The sequence below is a fragment of the Thermobia domestica genome, chromosome 10 (genome assembly GCF_964235325.1).
Source record: "Thermobia domestica chromosome 10, izTheDome1.hap1.1, whole genome shotgun sequence".
NCBI classification, from domain to species: domain Eukaryota; kingdom Metazoa; phylum Arthropoda; class Insecta; order Zygentoma; family Lepismatidae; genus Thermobia; species Thermobia domestica.
The window spans coordinates 122,874,989-122,896,965 of NC_137463.1; the positions used below are offsets into that span (position 1 = coordinate 122,874,989).

General features: G+C 31.3%; 1 protein-coding gene across 5 annotated transcripts in view; it reads left to right on the forward strand.

Moving 5' to 3' along the window:
* Window positions 1-21,977, forward strand: part of LOC145662694 (dynein axonemal intermediate chain 7-like) — a 450,989-nt gene that overhangs the window by 197,370 nt on the left and 231,642 nt on the right. The window contains exons 1-2 of one of the 5 annotated variants that reach the window (XM_081728533.1): window positions 2,316-3,347; window positions 10,035-17,115. The exons of 3 other annotated variants lie outside the window; for them this stretch is intronic. In XM_081728533.1, the coding sequence (XP_081584659.1) occupies window positions 2,648-3,347; window positions 10,035-11,845 (2,511 nt within the window). In that variant the 5' untranslated portion in view covers window positions 2,316-2,647 and the 3' untranslated portion in view covers window positions 11,846-17,115. Of the gene's footprint in view, window positions 1-2,315; window positions 3,348-10,034; window positions 17,116-21,977 lie in introns of those variants that run through there. One more of the 5 variants, XM_081728532.1, reaches the window with a different exon arrangement.

The window sequence follows — 21,977 nt, forward strand, 5'->3', positions numbered from 1 at the left end:
CAACTCCATTCTCGGCCTTAATGTCACCTAAATAGAATATTGTGTAATTTCCCGATATTATCTCACCCTATTCTGACTATCTCACTTCGCTCAAGATCACTTTACATTTCTTTATTTCTACTTTTAAATTTTCAAGTTTACTGGCACATCGTAAAATTCGTACTTTCTGGGTTCCCATGCTGAAATGAAAATTATTTGCTCCTCTGATGATTCTTTCAGGAGTAGTCCTCACCCGGAGATCCGAATGGAGGACTATAGACAGAGTAAGTATATAAAAGGGTTTGGTAAACCAGACTGCTAAGAAAAAAATAGCATTTTCTTATTGTTCGCCTATGTTCCTTCACTTACTGTATCAAATGAAATAAAATGAAATATGAGTTTTACGTTCCACGATTATGCCGGTTAGGCTAAAGGAGACGGTGATGATGAGTAATGAATGAAATGGTAGAATGAAGAAAGTGGGAGGAAACGGGAGAACCCCTGAGGAAACCCACGCACACGTTGTTTTTACTGTATTAAAGTTCAGGTTAAAGATTGACTATTATATGTCATTGGATATAGTGTTTCTTTGTATGACGCATATCTCAAACATCTATTATGAACTTTTTTAAAAAAATTTGGTTATATTCGTTTTTGGATGTGGTTTCCATGTAACAATGATACAGCGTGGTTTTAACATCTTGGTCAACGCTATACCATTCGTTACTGCCATACGGACAAGACATTATGTCATCACATGGTGTGATCACATTGCGGGGTTCACTGCCGTTGCGTATAAGCTCTCAACTATACTTTGCTCCCACACCTGAACCAGTGTCGTGGCGTTATCCCTGTACGTACATAAGTTTGGCGGCATAAGAAGCTACCTTCGCACCTGGCCATGCAATCCCTTTCGAACGCAAAAGTTTGATTACGTTACTTTCGATTATGTCGACGTGGCATAATGATGTTTGATCGCACGTGTTCTGTTCGCTTCTTCCCTGAATGCTGCTCTCAAAGTACTAGTACAATTCGCGAGCAAAGACGCGTGCATTTCCATTCATACGGTATCCTGCTGACATTATAATCGTTCGTACGTCATACCATGGTACATTCATGTACAAAATGATTGACGCATATCTACAATTGTCTTCTTGTAAGAACATAATTTGATAATGATTTTGCAGGGTACTTTTAATACTGATACTGTGTGTATAATCGGAAAATGTATATATGTGGTAAATTTCATAAGAAAAGAGTTATAAATATGAAAATTAGAATGAGTAAAACAAAATGTTGCTAAATGGACAAGAAAGTTTTGTTTTTGTTTTATTGTTCTTATTTACTGCTCTTCTGACATGAAATTTACCAAATACATGTCTTTGCCGATTATACACGTACTAACATTATAAGAAATACCGGTCGAATTCGTTATCATATTATATTCCTACAACAATATATTTATAGACATGCGACAATAATTTTGGACATGAGTGTACATGTGTACCATCTTGCACTGAACTTGGACACATTGTCATCTTTCTCTTTTGATGTTCCAACTTTTACAAACAGCTCTGTACAGTTTTAAAAATTTTATATCTCATGGTTATGCCCTTTAGGTTCAAGGAGACATATGATTTATTAAAATAAATTATTATGGAATTAAATTTTATTGCTCTCCCATTGGAAATCGAACCAGTAACATACATCAAAGGCACATGCACTAGTCACTAGACCAAAGGAAAGAACTAGCACTGTATATGTAAATATATTATGTGGTGCGTGTAGGTGTGTGGGTGTGTATGAGTAATGAAAACTATAGAATCTTATACTGAAAAATAATGAAATTATTTTACTTTCCTTAAAAGTACCCATAGAGCTAAAATCCAGTATACATAAAGGTTGTTCCATGTATTCAAGTTTACAGATCATATCTATAATCGCGTATACAAGAGCAATTCGTCTAAAACCTTTTTAAGTATTAGTGTCTATCTAAGAAGAAAATTGATATTCCTCCTGAGATATTCTTTATTTTTAGTAATATAATGGCTTATATATATATCAGCAACTGATTGCTTTTAGTACAGTATGCTTAGGTATAACCTATTGTACAACTTTAGCAAAATTGTTTATTTTTGATCTTCGAAATGTTTGTTTTCACCCTTGCAAGTACAGATATTTACGTCTATTTGGCTAATCCTTTATAAGTTGAAAATATTCTTATGAATAAGATATTGAAAGACGCAATAACAAGATAAAACATTCCAAACGAAAATGACTTTTAAAATGTTTACGGATAGATGGAGGTATATTTAAGCTTAATATGGCTTATCATGTAGAGATAGAGGGTAAAGGACCTTAGATTAACTTAATCAGTTTTTGATTTTGATTCCATATTTTGATACTAATCCACGAAATTCGAAGAAACAAATATATTTCAATGTTTTCACAGTTCCAAACAACACTACATGACAGAATATTATTCTTTTCCAAGATAACATTCGAGACAATAACAATAAATAGAGCTGCCATGTAATCACTGATATTAGTTATCAAATCAATGTAATGATAAGATATAACAGATGAAGATACACTTTTTTCCTGTAACGTTTGTCCTTTGGATGGCTGTATTATATGTGACTGAAATTCTGTGTTGTGTAGTGTTAGAATGTGGGCCTTACTTCGAATCTCTCAAATTTTAATGGTTGTTCTTTTGTTTATGTTAGTGCACTCTCGTGTTTATAAAGACCTGGAAAAATGCGAACAACTACTAAGACTAAATATTAGTAATAGAAAATGTCTTGCTAATTCTATAGACCAGAAAAATATTTCATGTTCAGGTTGTTCCTGCATACAATCTGAGACGAGCAACACATATACTTTTGTTTGCCAAGGTAAAGATATTAGAATAATGCCCACTTGGATTCCATATGACGTTACGAAAATTAGTATTATCGATACTTCAATATTAAAATTTCCTCCAAATATCTTTAAGCGCTACGAAAATCTACGAGATATCGATATATCAGGAAATAAGTATTTGAAAATAGCACCGGAAATTTTTAAAGGTGCTGAACAAGTACGAAATTTGAAACTTAATCATAATAACATAATTAGTCTGAAACCATCGACATTTGTCCATCATTCTTTTTCTCGCGACTGTCACGATGTCGAAAGTGGTGTTGGCTTGAACGATGCTGAAGTCTATAATTTTACTGACTCGTCGGGTGGTGTTTTACCTCAGCTACATCTCCTAACTCTTGACGACAATTCTCTTTGCGTATTAACCAATGACTCCTTCACATGGCTGCAAAATGGCTCCGAAGTATTAAGCATGAAGTATTGTAAACTGCAACACGTTGATTCAGGTATGTATTATGATTATTCTTTTATATGCATTTATTCAGAGGTATTTTATAGACTAAACTATGGTGGATGAGAATTGTTATTTAGGCAATAACAAGGAATAATGTATTAATACAATCTCTATTGGTTTGATTAATAAGAACAAAAAAAATAATGCTTTATATTTTTTCTAGATATGATAACTACTAAAGCTAATTAAAATCTTTGAATTTAACGTCCCACAGTTATGTCATTTAGGCAAAGCGAGACGATAATTAAAGCAAGTGAATTATGATGGAAGAATTGGTTGAATGAGAATATGGGAGGAAAGAGAAGTACTCCCAGAAAATCCATTGACACGATGTTTTACCGCAAAGTTACTTGAAGGAGATGGAACCAGGAACTCCACGTACCAAAGATAAGCACTCTAGTGCCTCTCCATTATAATTACTGTATGAATAAAGAACAAAGCCTTATTATTTCTACTGTGTAGCTTATTATTATTCTAAGCATTATTATTATTATTATTATTATTATTATTATTATTATTATTATTAGTAGTAGTAGTAGTAGTAGTAGTAGTAGTAGTATTAGTATTATTCAAAGAAGGTAGATTACAAAACTAAAGGTTTAATCAGTAAAAGTACTATATATCGTAACAAACAAAACTAATCGTTTTGCGGAACAAAGATGAAAGACGGCATTGACAGGAAAGCTATTTTACATTCATAACAGAATAAACACATTGACCCTACATTATTTATTTTCATAGGTATTTTACATTTTCAAATTTTTTGAGCTATATATTCTCTATCAAATTGAAAATGACTATTTTTAATATAAAATAAATGTTTATTGGCATCCAAAGTTAAAATTTATATAAAAAATAGTTTTACTCCCATAAAATGAGAAGTCATATAAAAATATCGTATACGTTTTATGGCTGATGTTCAGTAATAATATAAAGGATCAATAGACGTAATTTTAGTTTTTTATAGTTAATTATCGTGTTATTAAATTTGCTACTAAATTTGTTACACTTTTTCTAATACTTTTCAATATAAAGCTAAATGTATTAGTGGTATTTAAGATACTACACCAAGAACAAAAACTTTTTATTACTCACATAATACTTTAGTTTTAAGAAGCAGGACAAATTTTAAAATGCATTTCTGCTTCTCTATAAAATATGACAAGAAAAATGTTACATGAATAATTATTTTTATATTCGTTTGTTAGATAAACTTTCTTTTAAAAAATGCACATGTATGTGTTAAATTTAGATTAAATGAAAATGAAAATGAAATGAAATCTTTGAGTTTTACGTCCCGCGGTTATGCCGGTTAGGCTAAAGAAGACGGTGATGATGAGTAATGAATGAAATGGTGGAATGAAGAAAGTGGGAGGAAACGGGAAAACCCCGAGAAAACCCACACACACGGTGTTTGTCCACCACAAAGTTCACTTGGCGGGGCTGGGATCGAACCCGGGACCCGTAGCACCAGAGGTGAACGCTCTACCACTGAGCCACCGCGGCCCATATAGATTAAATGAAAGTACGAAAGCTATTTTAAATGTATTTTAAGCATAACAGAGATAAATGTTTAAATTTAATCTTCAAAAACGCATACTATACAGTTGTGGATCTTGGTTGCAAGATTTTCCTCTTGATCATTTTAAGGAAAAAGCATATCCTTCTTAAGTACTAATAAAACACAGTAGCCAAATTTTAAAATTCGATTCTGTTATTACTTTTAGGCATATTACTGTTTTCCTATTAGGTATACTGGTATACTATTATCCGAGTCGACTCATGTTTCTCACTGGTACTTCTATTCCCTAATAAACTTTTGTGCTCTAATTCTTAATACCATAGTTCACTATGCTTGTGAAAAAGAAATGAAAAGCCTTTGCATGCATAGAGAGCTAAAATTTAAATATTATTATGTTAATTACTAGCGCAACCCAAAAGCATGAGAAGCATAATAGCAATTTAGACATAAAGTTGGTACCTTGAACATCGTTGTGGTTATCTAAGGGTCCAGAAGAAACTAATTTTAAAAACATAATAAAGCATAATATTAGAAAATAAAGCATAAAGCATAATTTGAAATATATAGCTTAATTCAAGCAAAATTCTATTTAGCTGCAAGTTTAACATACTATATTAATACTTTTTAAAACCAATATTTACAATGCAAAATCATTGAGAACATAACAATGCAACAATGAAAAGCTTATTTTTATTTCGGTAAATTTTCCGATGTAATCCTTTGATGTGAAAAAAAAGAAAAAAAGGAAAAGAAGAAAACTTTACACCAACACTGAATAGTCCACAAGAACTCCACACTATATTGTTATGTGTACCTCTTGAACTTAAGCACTTTCTGTACTTTTTGATGGCATCTTTTACTTTCTCTTTCTGTATATATGCACCTCTAAGGCGCACACAAGTGATAAAAAACGAAAATCCTTTGACTCGAGTAAAGCACATGTCTTTACAGTGCATTAAGTAGAAAGTTCATTAAATATAAAATAAATTGCTTGCCAAAATATTAATAAATAGATCAAGATAAGTAAATATTATACCTTATACACAATTAATGTAAAACAATGATTGAAATGTACATTAAAGCATAATAAAACACAATTTGGAAAAAATAAAGCATAATTAAACAAAAAATAAATCATAATGTGGGTTGCGCTATTAATTACGTATTGTTGGCGTCAAACAAGTTTACAATTCTGGCAATAAAACAAAGAAGCAAGACAAAAAGGTGAAGCCTTTCTTCATTACAAGTCAGTAGTAGTTTATGGATAAATTTACGGGACACTGATGTTTGAACGCGAATGTCAAATGAGTTCACGTATTGTATTTATGTAGTCAGTTAAGTTTCACAAAAATGGTTAAATTATTAAGTTTCTGTCTTTGCTGTGTGAAACGCAGGTGCAATTTTCAGTGTCAGCATATGTTGCTGGATCTCTAGTAAGCTATACATTAATGAATCATAAACATAGTGTCGGTGCTGATAATGAAAGTTAAATTCCAAACAATTACGTAAATTAATTAGCATTGATGCTAGAGTCCACAGTGAAATCTACGGGTGAAAATTAGCAATATAAAATTAATTTGATTTTAACTCCATCTTAATATCATGCTTTATAGGTTGTCATCTTATTTTTTTTATCATGTTATCAAATGGCTTATAGGTTGCACGCGCCTTACAGATAAAATAACGTGAGAGATAACTCACTGATATCTATCGTAATTAGGGTCATCCTTCTTTCTCGTCCTATATAAAATAAAATTCATAAATACATAGAATACAATTTGTTATATATTGCTTATTAAATTGTTGCGATTTGTCTAGGAAGTAGTTTTGTATAATATATTTATTCAAAAGTATCTTTCAAACACAGTTGTATTCAGCATTTATAAGCTATATTTAGGATAAATACCTAGCATGTATTTATAGAACAAAAAAAAGAAAGTTTACAAATTGTAATTAAGTATTGTAATATTCCCATTCGTCAATTTATCGTACATGGAGTTTGGGCACTGGGAAAATGTATTTTTAAAAACAGTATGTGTATATTTAAATTAACTGCTTTACTTTCAATAGTCACGTGTATGAATGGACTGTTTCATTTACTCTTTTATTATGTTCATTTAATACGTCATACATCACTCCGTCACTTAACAAAAGCATCTCTTAAAAAAAAAGATAAACACTTAGTATTCAAGATAGGTTACGTAAAACATAGTACCCGCTATGACAGGGACTAGAAAACAAAATGTAAATGGCTAGGTATCTGGATTAACGTATGAACCAGAATGAGTGAATGACTTAATAATAATAATAATAATAATAATAATAATAATAATAATAATAATAATAATAATAATAATAATAATAATAATAATAATAATAATAATAATAATAAACTCCGTATATCATATGGCAAATTACCACTGAGAATTATGTTTCCATTAATTGATTTAGTTGTACGACAATTTTGAATATTGTAAAGGTATAAACTTGTTTTAAGAAAAGTTACAAAACATGTTATAAGAGACTTTTAGGAACCAAATTTATCGTTACTATACAAGATTGTTTTGTCAAACAAATAAGTGTCGCAAACATCTTTTGAAATTTCCCAGAGTTCAGAGCAAGTAAAAGAGTTCCTCTACGTTAATAATTAAGTTTTCTTGTGAAAACAGGGAACTTTGGTATTGTAGCTTCTATGAAATATATCGTTAAAATGATAGATATGTTTAAATGTCAATGTAACTATTAGGTTAGAAGAAAAGTTTTACTTCATTCTTATTTAAAACTAAGACACGGTTTTAATTTTAATCAATAACTTTACAGCTTTTTTGCTGTCCTTCAAGCAAATTCATCATTTCATTTTCCCGAAACTATTTACCATTCTCAGCTGAGAACTATTCTAGGCGATATTTACGAATTGAATTTTGTAAAGATTGAAATAACTAAAAATATAATGGTACAACGTTTAGTGAATATTTATTGCAAGTTAATTGACATTTTGAAAGTCAATATGCTACAGCTTTATCAAAGACATGATAAGACATGCTATATGCTAGGTTATTAAAGACATGGACAATTTGCGTTACCATGATGGAATATTTTATTATATTTTTTCTGTCAGCTAATATTAGACACTTTTGGGAAACTCTTCTTTCGTTTCTCTAATTAGATTAATAATTGTTGAAATTAACCTGTTAGTTTTTCGTTATATCCTTCTATCTATAACCGGTAAAGAACGGCTCTTGGTGTAATTCGTGGTGGTTCATTTAGCTGATTCTACAATCTATTGTATGACACAATATTGTACCGTATACACAGTTAAACGAACATCACAAGCTGTTTTAAAAACGGAATGTTTTTGCAGTGTTTAAGTAAACAATTGCATACAGAAACACAATCAAGAATACTTCAATAATTATTTTATGTTGAACTCAAGCATCATGGTTGTTGAAATAATCAAAATTGTGGAAATGATTTCCGACTATTGATGTTGACTGTCTCCTACGTTCTCAGTTAATATCTTAAGTAGCTATTAACACTTTAACTGATATACTTGACCGTAAAGTATTGGAAATGAAATCTTTCAGTTTTATGTCCCAGTTATGCCGTGTAGTCTAAAGGAGGCTGCCGATAGAGTATTGTTTATCAAGAAACTATCACGAACTTGTCAATACATTTTTAATACATTTGATCAATTACAAGAACTTCTCCATGCATTTTACTTTTCTTAGTTTGCATTTCGGTACCGTTTTCGCCTTTCTTGAAATAATTTAGAATCGTATAACGAAAGCATTGTTCATTTCCTTCCATCTTTAATAATAAACTGGCTACACAAAGTTGTACCAATTTCGACAAATTAATACCTGCGCTGACATTACAGGTATATAATATTTATAATCTAACAAAGTTTGTTTAAATGGGGGTAAAGAAAATTAAGCTCTAGTAGCGGCATCTTATGTAAAATCAAACAATTTTGTCTTATTCAATATATTGATTGCTTGATTCTTTAATGAAATAATTAGATTTGTAAAATTTTGCGTGTTAGATTAAAGAATGATTTACCTTGCAAAGTATATGCTTATATGCTTAATAATAATATTAACTATAATACTTATTTAAAATTATAATCCATAATTTCCCACATTTATGGAATATACAAACAAATACTTTCTAAGACTTCAGATAATCAGATAATCGAAAAATTAATCAAAATAAAATAAGTGATCAATAATAAATAATCAAATGATCAATATTTCGAGAAACTTCAGTTGGGTGTAGGTTGTTCACTTCGAAGTTAAAAAACAATTAATAAGAATAAATTCAGTACCCTAGTTGGAACTAAAAACGTTATCTTGGATTTTGATTGTACAAAGGGCAAGTCGTTATAGTGAGGTAAGAAGTGATTTATTGACTATTTATCTTCGTATGCCACACTACTGCGTGAAAATCTGTTAAAACTTTTTTTTTGGAGAACCTGATATATTCAAAAGTTTGAACGTTACTATGGGCCATCATGCATTTATATGTTTCTAATGGACATAAATAATATTTCTTTAATACTATGATGGCCGACGACGTAATATTTTGCATTGTACTTGCATTTTTGTACTGTTGCTTTGTGTTGAATGTTGAGCTTGCAAAATGGTTCAAGTTTTCAAAATTATTTTAATTTCTTTCATTAAACTTACTTCTAACTTTTGTTAAGCATTATCTTAATTGTAATTGAATGTTCTATAAATTATTTAATTAACTAAGCATTGTACTTTCTAAAGGTATTGTTATCTCATTAATCCAAATATTAAAGCGTAAAGTAATTCAATGAGGTTCGTATGCAAAGTTTACTACAAAGTTTCAGCAAAGTCTTCAACAATGTACGTACTTTGTGCACAAATGTGATAATCCTGCCCTATCACTGAGCCAATAATAGAAAATTCTTGGTAAAAAATTGAAGTCGGAAACTGTAAATTCATTAATAAAGGCTAATAATAAGTTTGTTTTATAAAATTACGAGTATCTATGAAGTGCTAATGCACTAGGGTAGAAAGAAGATAAATAATACAGATAACAAAGGAAGAATTAGAAGATAACACAAAGTGGTAGTAATAACCTTTTAAAGTAAGAAACCATTTCTTATTTTAATTATTATATCTTCTGTTGCAGGCACTCTGGTTCCTTTTAGGTCTCGCTTAAAAACCCTAGATGTTAGCATGAATCCAATGATATATTCAACGCTGCCAAATATAACGAAAGGACTTCAGAATGGGAGTCTTACTTATCTTTCAATCAGAATGTGTGGATTACAATCAATTCCTACTATAGCATTACGTTATGTGAGCGACTCATTAAAGCATTTGTCTCTAGCAGGAAACGCCTTTATCAAGTTAACTAGACATTCTTTCCCAGAAATGAACAACTTGAAAGTTCTCAATTTAGAGATATCAAGCATAAAGACCATAGAAGATGGTACTTTCGATTCCTTGAGATACTTAGAAAGACTTCTGTTGTCTGGCAATGATCTCATTCAAATTCCAGACGCTATACAAACGCTGTCACTATCGCTGAAATATTTAAACCTAAGTAATAATCCAAGTTCTTATTTTATGAAAAATGCACCTTTACTTATTCTTCCCAAATCATTCCAGAATTTAACAAATCTTGAGGTTCTAGATTTATCATACTCGCAGCTAATTAACATAACAGAAAAGACATTTGCTGGAATGAAAAGGCTTCAACATTTGAGTTTACGAAACTCAATTGCTGGTGGTATTGGGCATTACACTTTCTCTTATTTAACTAATCTTCGGTATCTAGATGCTAGTAAAAACAACCTTTCGTCTGTCATCGATGAAACTACATTCGTTGGTCTCGCCAACCTTCGTGAATTACACCTTGAGTACTGTGAGTTGACAACATTAATGCCAACAAATACCTCCAAGAAAGGAATATTCCATGATTTAAAATCGTTGGAGAAATTATTTTTGAATAGAAATAAAATTGTACATTTAAACAAAATAACATTTGAATCACTTCCATCTTTACAAATATTGGATTTAAGTCACAACTTTATTGAAGAATGGAATGAACAAATATTTTATCAAAACAAAGTATTGCAAAGCTTATATTTGACCGAAAATTTCATTGAGGTAATAACACCTGCAATGTTTGAAGATTTAAACGACATAAATGATATCGATTTATCTGTAAACACTTTCAAATGTGGGTGCTACATTAGAGAATTTTACGATTTTATAGCAAGAAGACCTCAAAAAATTGTCAAATATATCAATGATTCTCACAGTTACACTTGTACAGAAAACTCCAGACATCTTTCCTTTCAACTTGCACAACATAATTTAAAATGTACTAATGGTAAGAGATATATAAAAGGAATTATATTGGCTGGTATTTTGATTATTGGACTTTCAATAGGCGCTGTTCTTGCATATTGGAAGATAGGATTTACCCGTTGTGCTTGGGCTTCTAATATACCGATTTCCATCTACCAATCTAAATCATATCGAAAATACATAAATTATAATTACGATATTTTTGTGTCATATTCTAGTAAAGATAGATCATGGATTATTGATAGTTTGATTCCAAATCTGGAGAACAATGCTAATTTAAAAATTTGTCTGCACGAGAGAGATTTTCAAGTGGGTGATGGTATTATAAATAATATAGTCAACAAAATAAACAGTAGTAAAGTCATTCTTCTAGTAGTTTCAGAAATGTTTTTACAAAGCCACTGGTGTCTTTTCGAGATGCATTTTGCTGAGTATCAGTACCTAGAAACAGGGAGAAAGATCATAATCATTTTCCTTGAAGATATTCCAATTTCTAAAATACCCAAAACTTTAGATTATTTTATGAAGAAAAGGGCATGTTTAAAATGGACTAATGATATTTCTTATCACCATGAATTCTGGAAAAGGCTGCTTAATATATTAGGCAATGATAGGAAATCATAGTTTCATTCTTGATTTTCATTTTAACTTTATTAAAGAAAACGCCGTTGCATTTCGAATAGAAATCTTTCTGCTAAACTTTGTACAACATATAATCTAATTCTCTTTCTCTCCACTATAAGTAATTTTATTCATCCATATTTGACAAAATGTTACGAAGTAGCCATGTCTGTGAGTAAAAGTTCAGAACTTTGTAAGTGAAAGTAGTATAACAATGCGGAATAACGAATTATATTTTTAACAAGAAAAAACATAAAGGGAAGAAGTATTTGAGGAGCTTATTTTTAAGAAAATTATGTCATTTGCACAAAATTTGGAAATATGAAAATTTTATTTTTCTAAAATTGTCACAAAAGAAGATGCATGTTTTTCGTGGGATAGTATCATTTGCCCCGCACCAAGAAAACGAAATCCGTACGTGTACCGTTTATCATCTCGATATTACATTAAATGTTTTAAAGGCTTCAAAGGCCCAATCCCTAACAAAATCTATAAATGCATTATCTTCCTCTTTATACTACACAGAAGACACTATAGAATTATAAAACTTAATAAAAGAAAGTAAAACTACGTTCTTTCACAGCTTGAAAATTACAGCTATTAGCCACGTATTTACAGAATACATAAATTTTCCTCCATATTATTCCGTGACTGATTGAATCCGTACAAGTCTTCTACCCAAACGACCGATGTTCAAATCTTCGTCGCGCTTTGCTTTTGTTGTTCATTGATCCGGTAGGATAACAAAACCAACAACAAAAAAACTATGAATATAATTTTAGGTGTGATTCTATATTCTTCAATCTTTCTTTTTGTCAAGGGAAGAGGATGCATAGGATTTTACAAGCATAAAGACCGTTCTAGATTTTTCTATTAAAGAGAACTACGGAGAACTAGGAAAACTAAGAGTATTGCCAAAGAACGAAAACGGTAATAGATAGTGAGAAGCTATTTTTTGTAAACTATTCAGCATCTTAAGACAACATAATATGACTATCCACAATATTCTACCAGAACCGAAAGTTTTTCAAATTTACTATTATTTCCGGTTTCAATACTGATTACCGTAGATCAAAAGGTATCAACAAGAGCTTTTATTTTTTAAATCTTTTTGTAATCCATTCCGTTTCCGAAGAACAGGTAACATCTCCTCTCTTAGCCCTACATTGGAACAAGAAGTGGTTGAAATAAGCAACTTTTTGTTTCAGCTTTATCGTCATAGAACAAAATGCGTAAGGGATAGCGAGTAATGGCTTTTTGATATGAATTCAGAGTCCGAGGAGGTGGTTTTACTTTTGATTTTATTACTTTGTGGCAACAAGTACTTACAGATGTACTACTTGAAATTTTAGTATTAAATATGCATAGTTTAGAAATCTTAGTTACACACTGTGAAACGAAACTCACATGTTTTAACATAGTTAAGACTTACCTCGAACCAGGTTGTTGTCACGTAATTTTTAGTAAAATGTGTCTCTTAATGGATTACATAAGGTTAAAAATATATGAAAAATTAGAGCATCTCACGTTAGGGAGATAAACAATTGGTATATAAAATCCTTATTAGAAACAAGTGAGCACATATTCAAACCTTGTTTAAAAATTTCGACATTAAGTGGAGAAGTTGGGCAATTTCTATAATTTTTGCTTAATATATACATCGAAGTTGTATATATTGACATCACAGCAATACGGATCAACCGCTTGGAATCACTGATTTTATCATACTGTATTTAACATTTGGCTCCAGTCGAGTTTCTATCAGGTTACATTCATTAACGTGTATATCGTAAGAGAAAGTGTATTTAAAAGTTATGCCGAAAATAGAGCATAACTCTCGAATCCCTTATGTTAGAGAGGTGAGACTAGTATATAAATGTCTTATTTTAAAATGCATGCGCGCACGCTACATTGCCTTCAAAAATTCGCCTTTAGGGGGAGGAGACAAGTTCCAAATACTCGGTCAATATATAAAAGTGATATCGCGTTCGTTTGCTTGATCATCACGGGGAAAAGTATTAACAGTTTAAATTGAATTTTGAACGCATTTAGTACTTACAAGAAAATAGTTGGTGTTCGATGGGAATTTGATAAAGCTTGGACACAATTTAGAGGATGTCAATTATGTTCTCGACCAAACAAATCAACTCACGTCTAGTTCAGATATAGTATGAAAATACATTTATTTCTACGAAAGGTATGGTATGACATATTTTCTGTGCTGAGGGAAGGGGTTCAATTCATTTCCCCATCCTCACCTGATTATATACCCGAAAGTTGAGAGATGACTGGAAAGCTTCAGTTAGACGTATGCTATATTCCACAAAAACCGAATATTTGTTTAGAAATGTTATCGTGGAACATTTTTTATCCATACAGTAAATTCATTACTTATTTTTTTACTGACTTTAACTACATTCAAGGGGAATCATTGAAGACCTCAAAGGAAATAAACGGTATGTTGATCCAAGTCAAATACTACTTATATAGATTTATATTTCATAGGGGATTCACTTTTAAATTCTTGACAGACTTTAACCCCGTGCAGTGGAGTGATGAGAAGCATGAAAGAAAGTATACGCCATATTGCATCAACATTGTTTCATTGTTGTAAAGTTATCCAAGAAACTTATTTTCATAGTATTATATTATTTCAATAATGAAACTTCGAAGTTTTGGGAATTACATCTTTTACAAACTTATATTTGATCGATTTCAACTGCAACCATTGAGGATGATTGGAAAACCCTAAAGAACGTATGCGCTACGTTTTATCCAATTCAAATCATGTTTACGTAGTTCTTATCAGAAAATTATTTTCTATATGACAAAACTTGCAGCATGTGGAGGATTTTCTTTTCTTTTACACTGTTACTTTTGATAGATTCTTCGAACATCAAGTATATTCTAAAGATTAAAAGAAGGCATATTCAAGTTTGGTTAAAATCGAATAAATTTTACAAGAGTTATGGTGAAACAGACAAACGAATGGACAGAGACAGAAATACTGGTTGAGTCATTTGGTAGACACTTGCTGATTTCGTTTCAGTTACGTGCATATTTAGTTTGGGATGTCAGCTTATCTCTATATTTAATTAATGGACATAAATCTAGAACACTCTTACTTTCGATCTAGATTCATATTTGTAACCTTATATTATTATCTTTAAAAAATAAGAAAAATTTAACAGAATGAAACCATACCTAAAACTCTAGTACTACATTAAATAGCTGTTCCTTCGACAAAAAGAGAAAAAGTATACTTGAAAAAGATTCGAACATGAATCAGCTGATTTTTAGATAAGAACGTTAGGCACTACGTCATATACTCACGTGCTGCATTCCTATTATAAACTTTAAAGATGCCATAATTTTTGTGTTTCTTTTGTGTGGAACTTACCATATAACAGATTTTCTTATTTTTCCTACTTGTTACAATATTTGTATTATGTGTTGTGCAAATTTCATTTAAAAACGTAATGTACTTTGTTATTTTACCAGGACTCACAGCATTAAAAGTTTTAATAAGATTAATTACATTATTAAGTGAACTGATTCTCTCATATCTTCCATTGCTTCAAGGGTCAAAGGAAGAAAAACATGCATTTTATTTTATGACAGATAATACATTAGCCCTATTGAAATTGCAGCTTACGAGATGGCTATTTAATGTCACTGGTTTTCCAGTAGATAAAAGTTAATGAATTAGTATGTAAACTCACTTCGAAGGGATATGTATGTCTTATTACACTTTTATTGTTCTGCGTTGCAATCTATTAAAATTACCATCATGCAATTTAGAAGTGTATTTTCTGACTGATTTGATGAGGACTCATGTATTTATTATTCATAAAATCACTCAATGTCTTTTAGTAATGGAAAGAAATACGTTTGAATGTGATCACGAATTCGATACGTAAAATCACTTGAAGAAAATAAATCTCTTAATAAAGTAGCTTCTTCTTACAAATACAACAAGATCTTTTTAAAACTAGTATCTACAGATTAATACATCTCTTTGATATGAAAGCTATTATCAAAATCTTAAGCCAACACGTGACTGGAGAGATAAAGAAACGTAATTTTTGCATACGTAGGTATATGTTCTCACTACAAATAAAATATACTATCATAATGTGCCGAAATGTAGGAAACAGTGTTACGTTATATGTAATGAAATTTCACTTGAATTCTTTTGTTTCAAGATTTAATATCATGTTATGTTATAGCAGCAGATACAATTAAAGGAAATAGAGACAATAGTTATATTACTATTGAGTTAATTTGTTTTGAACTTACGTTAAAATATTTTTTTTTTTTACAAATAACATTTCAATAAGATCTGAGTAGTATAGTAGAGAAGTGGTTAATGTTGCATTTTTCATTAAAGTGGTTACAAATTTTTCAATTCCTGATATTGTTTAAATATGCATATATGGAGTAAATATTCAAAAACGGTGCAGCACTTCTATTATAATATGCTACACGTGTACTAATGTATATATTAAGATGTTTGAAAACGTATGTTAAAGATTAAGTAAATCTTTAAAATTTAACCTTGAATTTTTATGAAACGTTATTAAAAAGTATTTTGGAAATATCTCAATAAGGAAATGTTAATGAGGACCACAGAGAAGAAGAGTGAAAATTTAACTTTTATTCATTCTGAGAAAATTGAATTTTAAACTTTGAAACCATTACTTACTTAGTATATAGCAGGGTCAAAGAAGCTATTGACAGATAACACAACCATTTTTTGTCTATAATATTACGATAGGAAATTCTACTCAAAGAGTACACGCTGATATCTATAACTCAATTTCGATTAAATAGTGGCATTTCGCCTTTTTGTCCTGTGGTCTTTAAGTATAATTTTCCTTAACTAGAGTATGGGAAATTAATTTAGATTTTGTTAATTATTGAAAATGTTGGTATTGCAATAGTGAAATAGGATTGTAAAGTCTACAATGTGAACCTGTAGGAAATACAGTATAATATACGAACACAAAAGAATTATGTTTTACTTAGCGGAACCGTTAAACTATTTCCTTAAGGCGGCAGACTACTAAATATTTTTTAAAAACTAATATTTTTTCTTTTGCCCGTTTTTCGTAAGTGGAAAGAGGTAATAAAATGTAACTTACCACAATAATAGATAATGTTATTCTACACCCGAAAATACGAATCGGAAGAATTATCAGTGTTGTCATTCATAGAAATTACAGTGTGACCAGAATTTGAATTACTCGAAAATCTAGGTTAAGGCAGCGGGTAGAAAAATGAACTTAACGATAGTTGATGACTTATCGTGCTGTCTATGTTTCTTGTTTACTACTTTTTAAATAATGATTCGATTTATTTTGTAATAACTTATTTATTTTGTAATAATTTATATAAGTTTTATAAAATAAATAGAAATATTATTTAAAAAGTAGTAAACAAGAAACATAGACAGCATGGTAAGTCATCAATTACCGTTGAGTTCATTTTTCTAGTCACTGCCTTAACCTAGATTTTTGAGTAATTCAAATTCTGGTCACACTGTAATTTCTATGGATGGCAACACTGAAAATTCTTCCGATTTATATTTTCGGGTGTACAATAACATTATATATTATTGTGGTAAGTTACATTTTATTACCTCTTTCCACTTCCGAAAAACGGGCAAAAGAAAAATTATTAGTTTTTCAAAATTATTTAATAGTCTGCACCCTTAAACAAACAGAGAAGTATTCGTATGAAGTGGAATTTATTCTCAGTTTCGAAAATTGTGGCCTTTATCAAAGCAGGTGGTCTTACCTTATGATTACAATATTAGAATTAACTTCAACCAAATAGTTGATACACTCATTTAAAAAAGAAAGTGGTTTTCTATATGAGACTTGTTACAAAAGTCTAAACTATTGTATTTGCTAAATTCATAGGAAATAGGGTTCCAAATACACTTGGAATCTAAAACCTTGTCTTTCGGATGTTAACGTTAATTATAAATTCCGCAGACTGTATACAATTTTGTAGACTTTAAAATCGAATCAGTGAAACAACCACATTTAATTGACAAGTAAATTAGCCTGTTAGCATTATCAGCGCAGAGATATTTTTAAGTTGTATGGATAAAATTGAGACTAATTGAATACAGTGACGTAGTCTTCAAATTTCTATAGATCAATGACTCCAGTGGTTGTATCGCCCTAGCTCATTATGCTGTGTACACATGTACTAAAATACGTTTCCTTAGTAACCGTGAACTCAAACTCTGATATGTTGTAGCTCAACAGTACAGATAAAAGTGCATTAGTAAAAGAATATATACAATTGTATTCTTTCTAAATAATATCATAAAAGAACGGTCTCAATTCTTACATTATTTTCCACAGCACTTGAGTGGATTTGTATTTCCATATCAAAATCTAGAAATGAAATATTTCCAAACTATGTTTGTAAGATGTGAAGCAACTTCCATTAATTTCTCTCGTGATACAAGTAGAGAGCAGTTTTATGTCTGTTTTGTAGCATAACAGTTTAATTATTTGTGTTTTGTTATATTTCTGTTCGCATTATGTTATATTTATATTTAGTTTTTATGAAAATTTTTCTACACATTAAACGTTTTTTTATTTAAATTCTGAAGATACAATTTTGAAACAATTTTCAAAATTCCGTAATGCAAAATTTGTAACTTGATAGGTATATTCTGTTTAAACAAGGGTGCAGAACTGAAATTCAGAAACAAATGTTCAAAACATATTGAAGTTGTCAACATATGTCATAATTCATTTAAGAGTTATGCACAAAACCTTCGTTGCTACAAACGAAACTATTTTCCTTTATCGTATTGTTTCAGTGTTTTCATATTTTGTAAAAATTTGTTAATTCGTTATTGCTAAACTTTATTTGTTTTTAGTTGTATGAAATAATACCATTCTATCATCCTGAAACTCACATTCTGAAACAAAATACTAGTTTCTCATGAAAAAAGGTTAATAAGAATATTTTAAGAATGCTTTATTTAGCAAAAAGAATCACCGAGCAGTTATTCAATTTATTGCCTGTTGCATTCAGAAAGTAAATGAGAAGTCAAGTTACTTAAATACAAAAACTTTCCACAAATAAGTTACTACATTTCGCAATATATACCTTTTAGTATATATTGTTTTTTTCGCAATTTTCATTAATTAGAACAAGAGAGTAAAATAGATATTTAGTGTTTTTTGAATTTATGTAGGTTAAGTGATATTGTCAAAATGAAGTTAATATGTACAAGATATATTTTACATTCAAAGTACATTTTACTCCGTACATATGAAATGCATTTAATGAATTCGTGCTTGAACTGAAATTCAAGTTTGCATTTATTGTTTACATGTTTTTATACTCTAGTCATAATGTTGATATTAATTTTATAATAAAAAATCAAAGAAAACTACAGACTATTATTTTTATAATCCTTTCAAACCTCTTTTTCCTTATAATGTTATTTTGAAATAAACTATAAGAAGCGGCAGTTCATCATTATAATTCTTGGAAGCAACCATTCGTAGTTTCAAACATAGTGTAATCTATTAAGTTGGACACACTTACTTAATTTTACCGTACATTTGTGAAATTACGTAGATCAAGTAATTTGCAATTAGTATTCCTTAAGTTTGGTAGGTAAGTTAACATTTGCTGTTGAACTATAAGTGGCCAAATAAACAGTTTTTCGTCCTTTACATTTCGTCGTCATTACATTTAAAAAATATATCACAAGGACAGTACATATCGTACACGATCTACAGAACTCATTGATCTTGACTAAACTTGTCTTAAAAGTAGACTTTAACCTGCTTAATATACATGCGAAATATTTTCATGTGGACTATTAGTTCCCGAGTTTTGAATGTCACATGGGATTTAGATTTAATCAATTTTTTGCCATACTTAATTTACTCAATTTTTCAATAAATCAGGAAAGAAAAAAAATCACTACTCTGTTATTTCAAAGAAGAATTAGGGGAAGTAATGTTACAAGGAACAAATCCCTTAAACATTAAGTTACTGCAGTGTGTACTTACAATAAACATGTGCTAACATCAATGGAAGATGATATTTTACCCAATCTCGAAACTGATTGCTAGGTATGGTTTTCCAAAATTCCCTGTCCGTAGTCATGGAAATTAAAAAAAAAATGTATGTCTACTCTTTCAGATGATTAAAAAAACTCAAGAACTAATTCATGGATCACCGTCAGCTTTATCCAGGATGTAAATAAAGAGTTAAAAGTTTGGAATCGAGTTCATTCAAACCGAAAGTGACAAAAATCAACCGCTTCTGGTTTTAACATTGATCACTATAAAGTAAAAATTGTAATATACAGCGAGAATCGGTATTCTGTAATCAATCAAGCGTCCTAAGAATGGATTATTTCTTCACTCTAATTACTCTACTGTAACCGGAAGTGGTAGAAATCTACTCGAATTTTCAGTTACAGGTAATTGCAATACAGGTAATAACACAGAAATTACTGAACAATAGTTTTAATTAGGACAAAAATTATATACACGCATATCAATACGCAATTCTATTGAAATCTTAATGTTTTTAGTTGTTCATATGAAATCATTTTACAGAAAATTACAGGAAAAATGTAAATATTCATTCTACAGTACTTATTGTAATTTAGTTCTAATAGTTATACAGGGTGAGTCAAAAGTCCTTGGACACCTGCATAAGTTTGAAAATCGATGGGAAAAGTAAAAAGTGATGATGGTAACAGAGGTTTCATGAGGGGCCGCAACTTTTGGAGTGTATGTCATTCATGGCCGCCATCTTGAAATCTGCCATTTTGGATTCAAGTCAATTTTTTTAAAATGGAAAGGGGGTGTGACACATCAAATAACACTAGCTTGAGCTCAAGAATTTAGTGGTGTAATTTGCTTCTTTCTATCTTGTACAGTGTAGAAGTTATTAATGTTCAAAGGTGGGAAATTACCTTGATACTGACCCAGTTCTCTCTTTGCTCCAAGTGATCTAAAATGGGTCTGACACGTGAACAGAAGATCGGAATCATCCTTATATCAGGGAACACAGCTATCGAACAATAGCAGCTGACTACAAGAGACGGCACCCAGACAGAGAAGCGGTATCACACAGCACGGTGGCTCACGTGATCATCAAATTCCGGGAGACGGGCTCTGTTCAAGATAGGGCACGTAGTGGGCGACGAAAGACTGCCACCAATGAGGAAACTGTAACGGTGGTTGTTGCGTCGTTTGTGAAAAGGCCTAAACGAAGTACCCGTCGTGTGTCCCTAACATGTGTAATAAGCCAATCCTCCGTTGTCCGGATATTGCAAGCCAATCAGTGGCATCCTTACAAGCTGCACATGCAACATAAACTGAACGAGGATGACCCTGATCGCCAGTTGGAGTTCTGCATGTGGGCTACTGAATAACACGAATTGGATCCTGCGTTTGCCAAGGACATACTGTTCAGCGACGAGAAATATTTCACTTTGAACGGGGAGGTTAATCGACACAATTGTCGCTACTGGTGTGACGCAAATCCGAACTGGGTTGACCCGAGTCGAGAACATAGTCCAGCGAAGGTGATGGTGTGCTGTGGCATATGGGACACCCGCATCATTGGGCCATTTTTCATTTACAACACCTTAACTGCACCACAGTATCTGATGCTGCTGCAGGACCTTGTGTTCCCTGCCACACTGAACGATGACGGCATTTTCCCATCTTATTTTCAGCACGATGGAGCCCCTCCACACTATGGACTTGGTGCTCGTGAATGGTTGGATGAACAACTGCCAAGGAAGTGGATTGGTCGCCGTGGTCCCGTGGAGTGGCCGCCCAGATCCCCTGACTTAACGCCCCTTGATTTTTATCTATGGGGACATCTTAAGCTGATAGTGTATGCTGAGACAATCCGTAATTTGAGACACCTGGAGGATCGCATCCAACAAACCTGTGACCAAATTTCAGGAGACATTCTCCTCCGTGTGCAGTCAGAGTAGTTGCGGCGAGTACAGTTGTGCATTGCACGGGATGGACAACACGTAGAACATGTGTTGTAGCATTTAGTATCAAGGTAATTTCCCCCCTCATTAATAACTTCTAAACTGTACAAGATAGAAAAAACATAT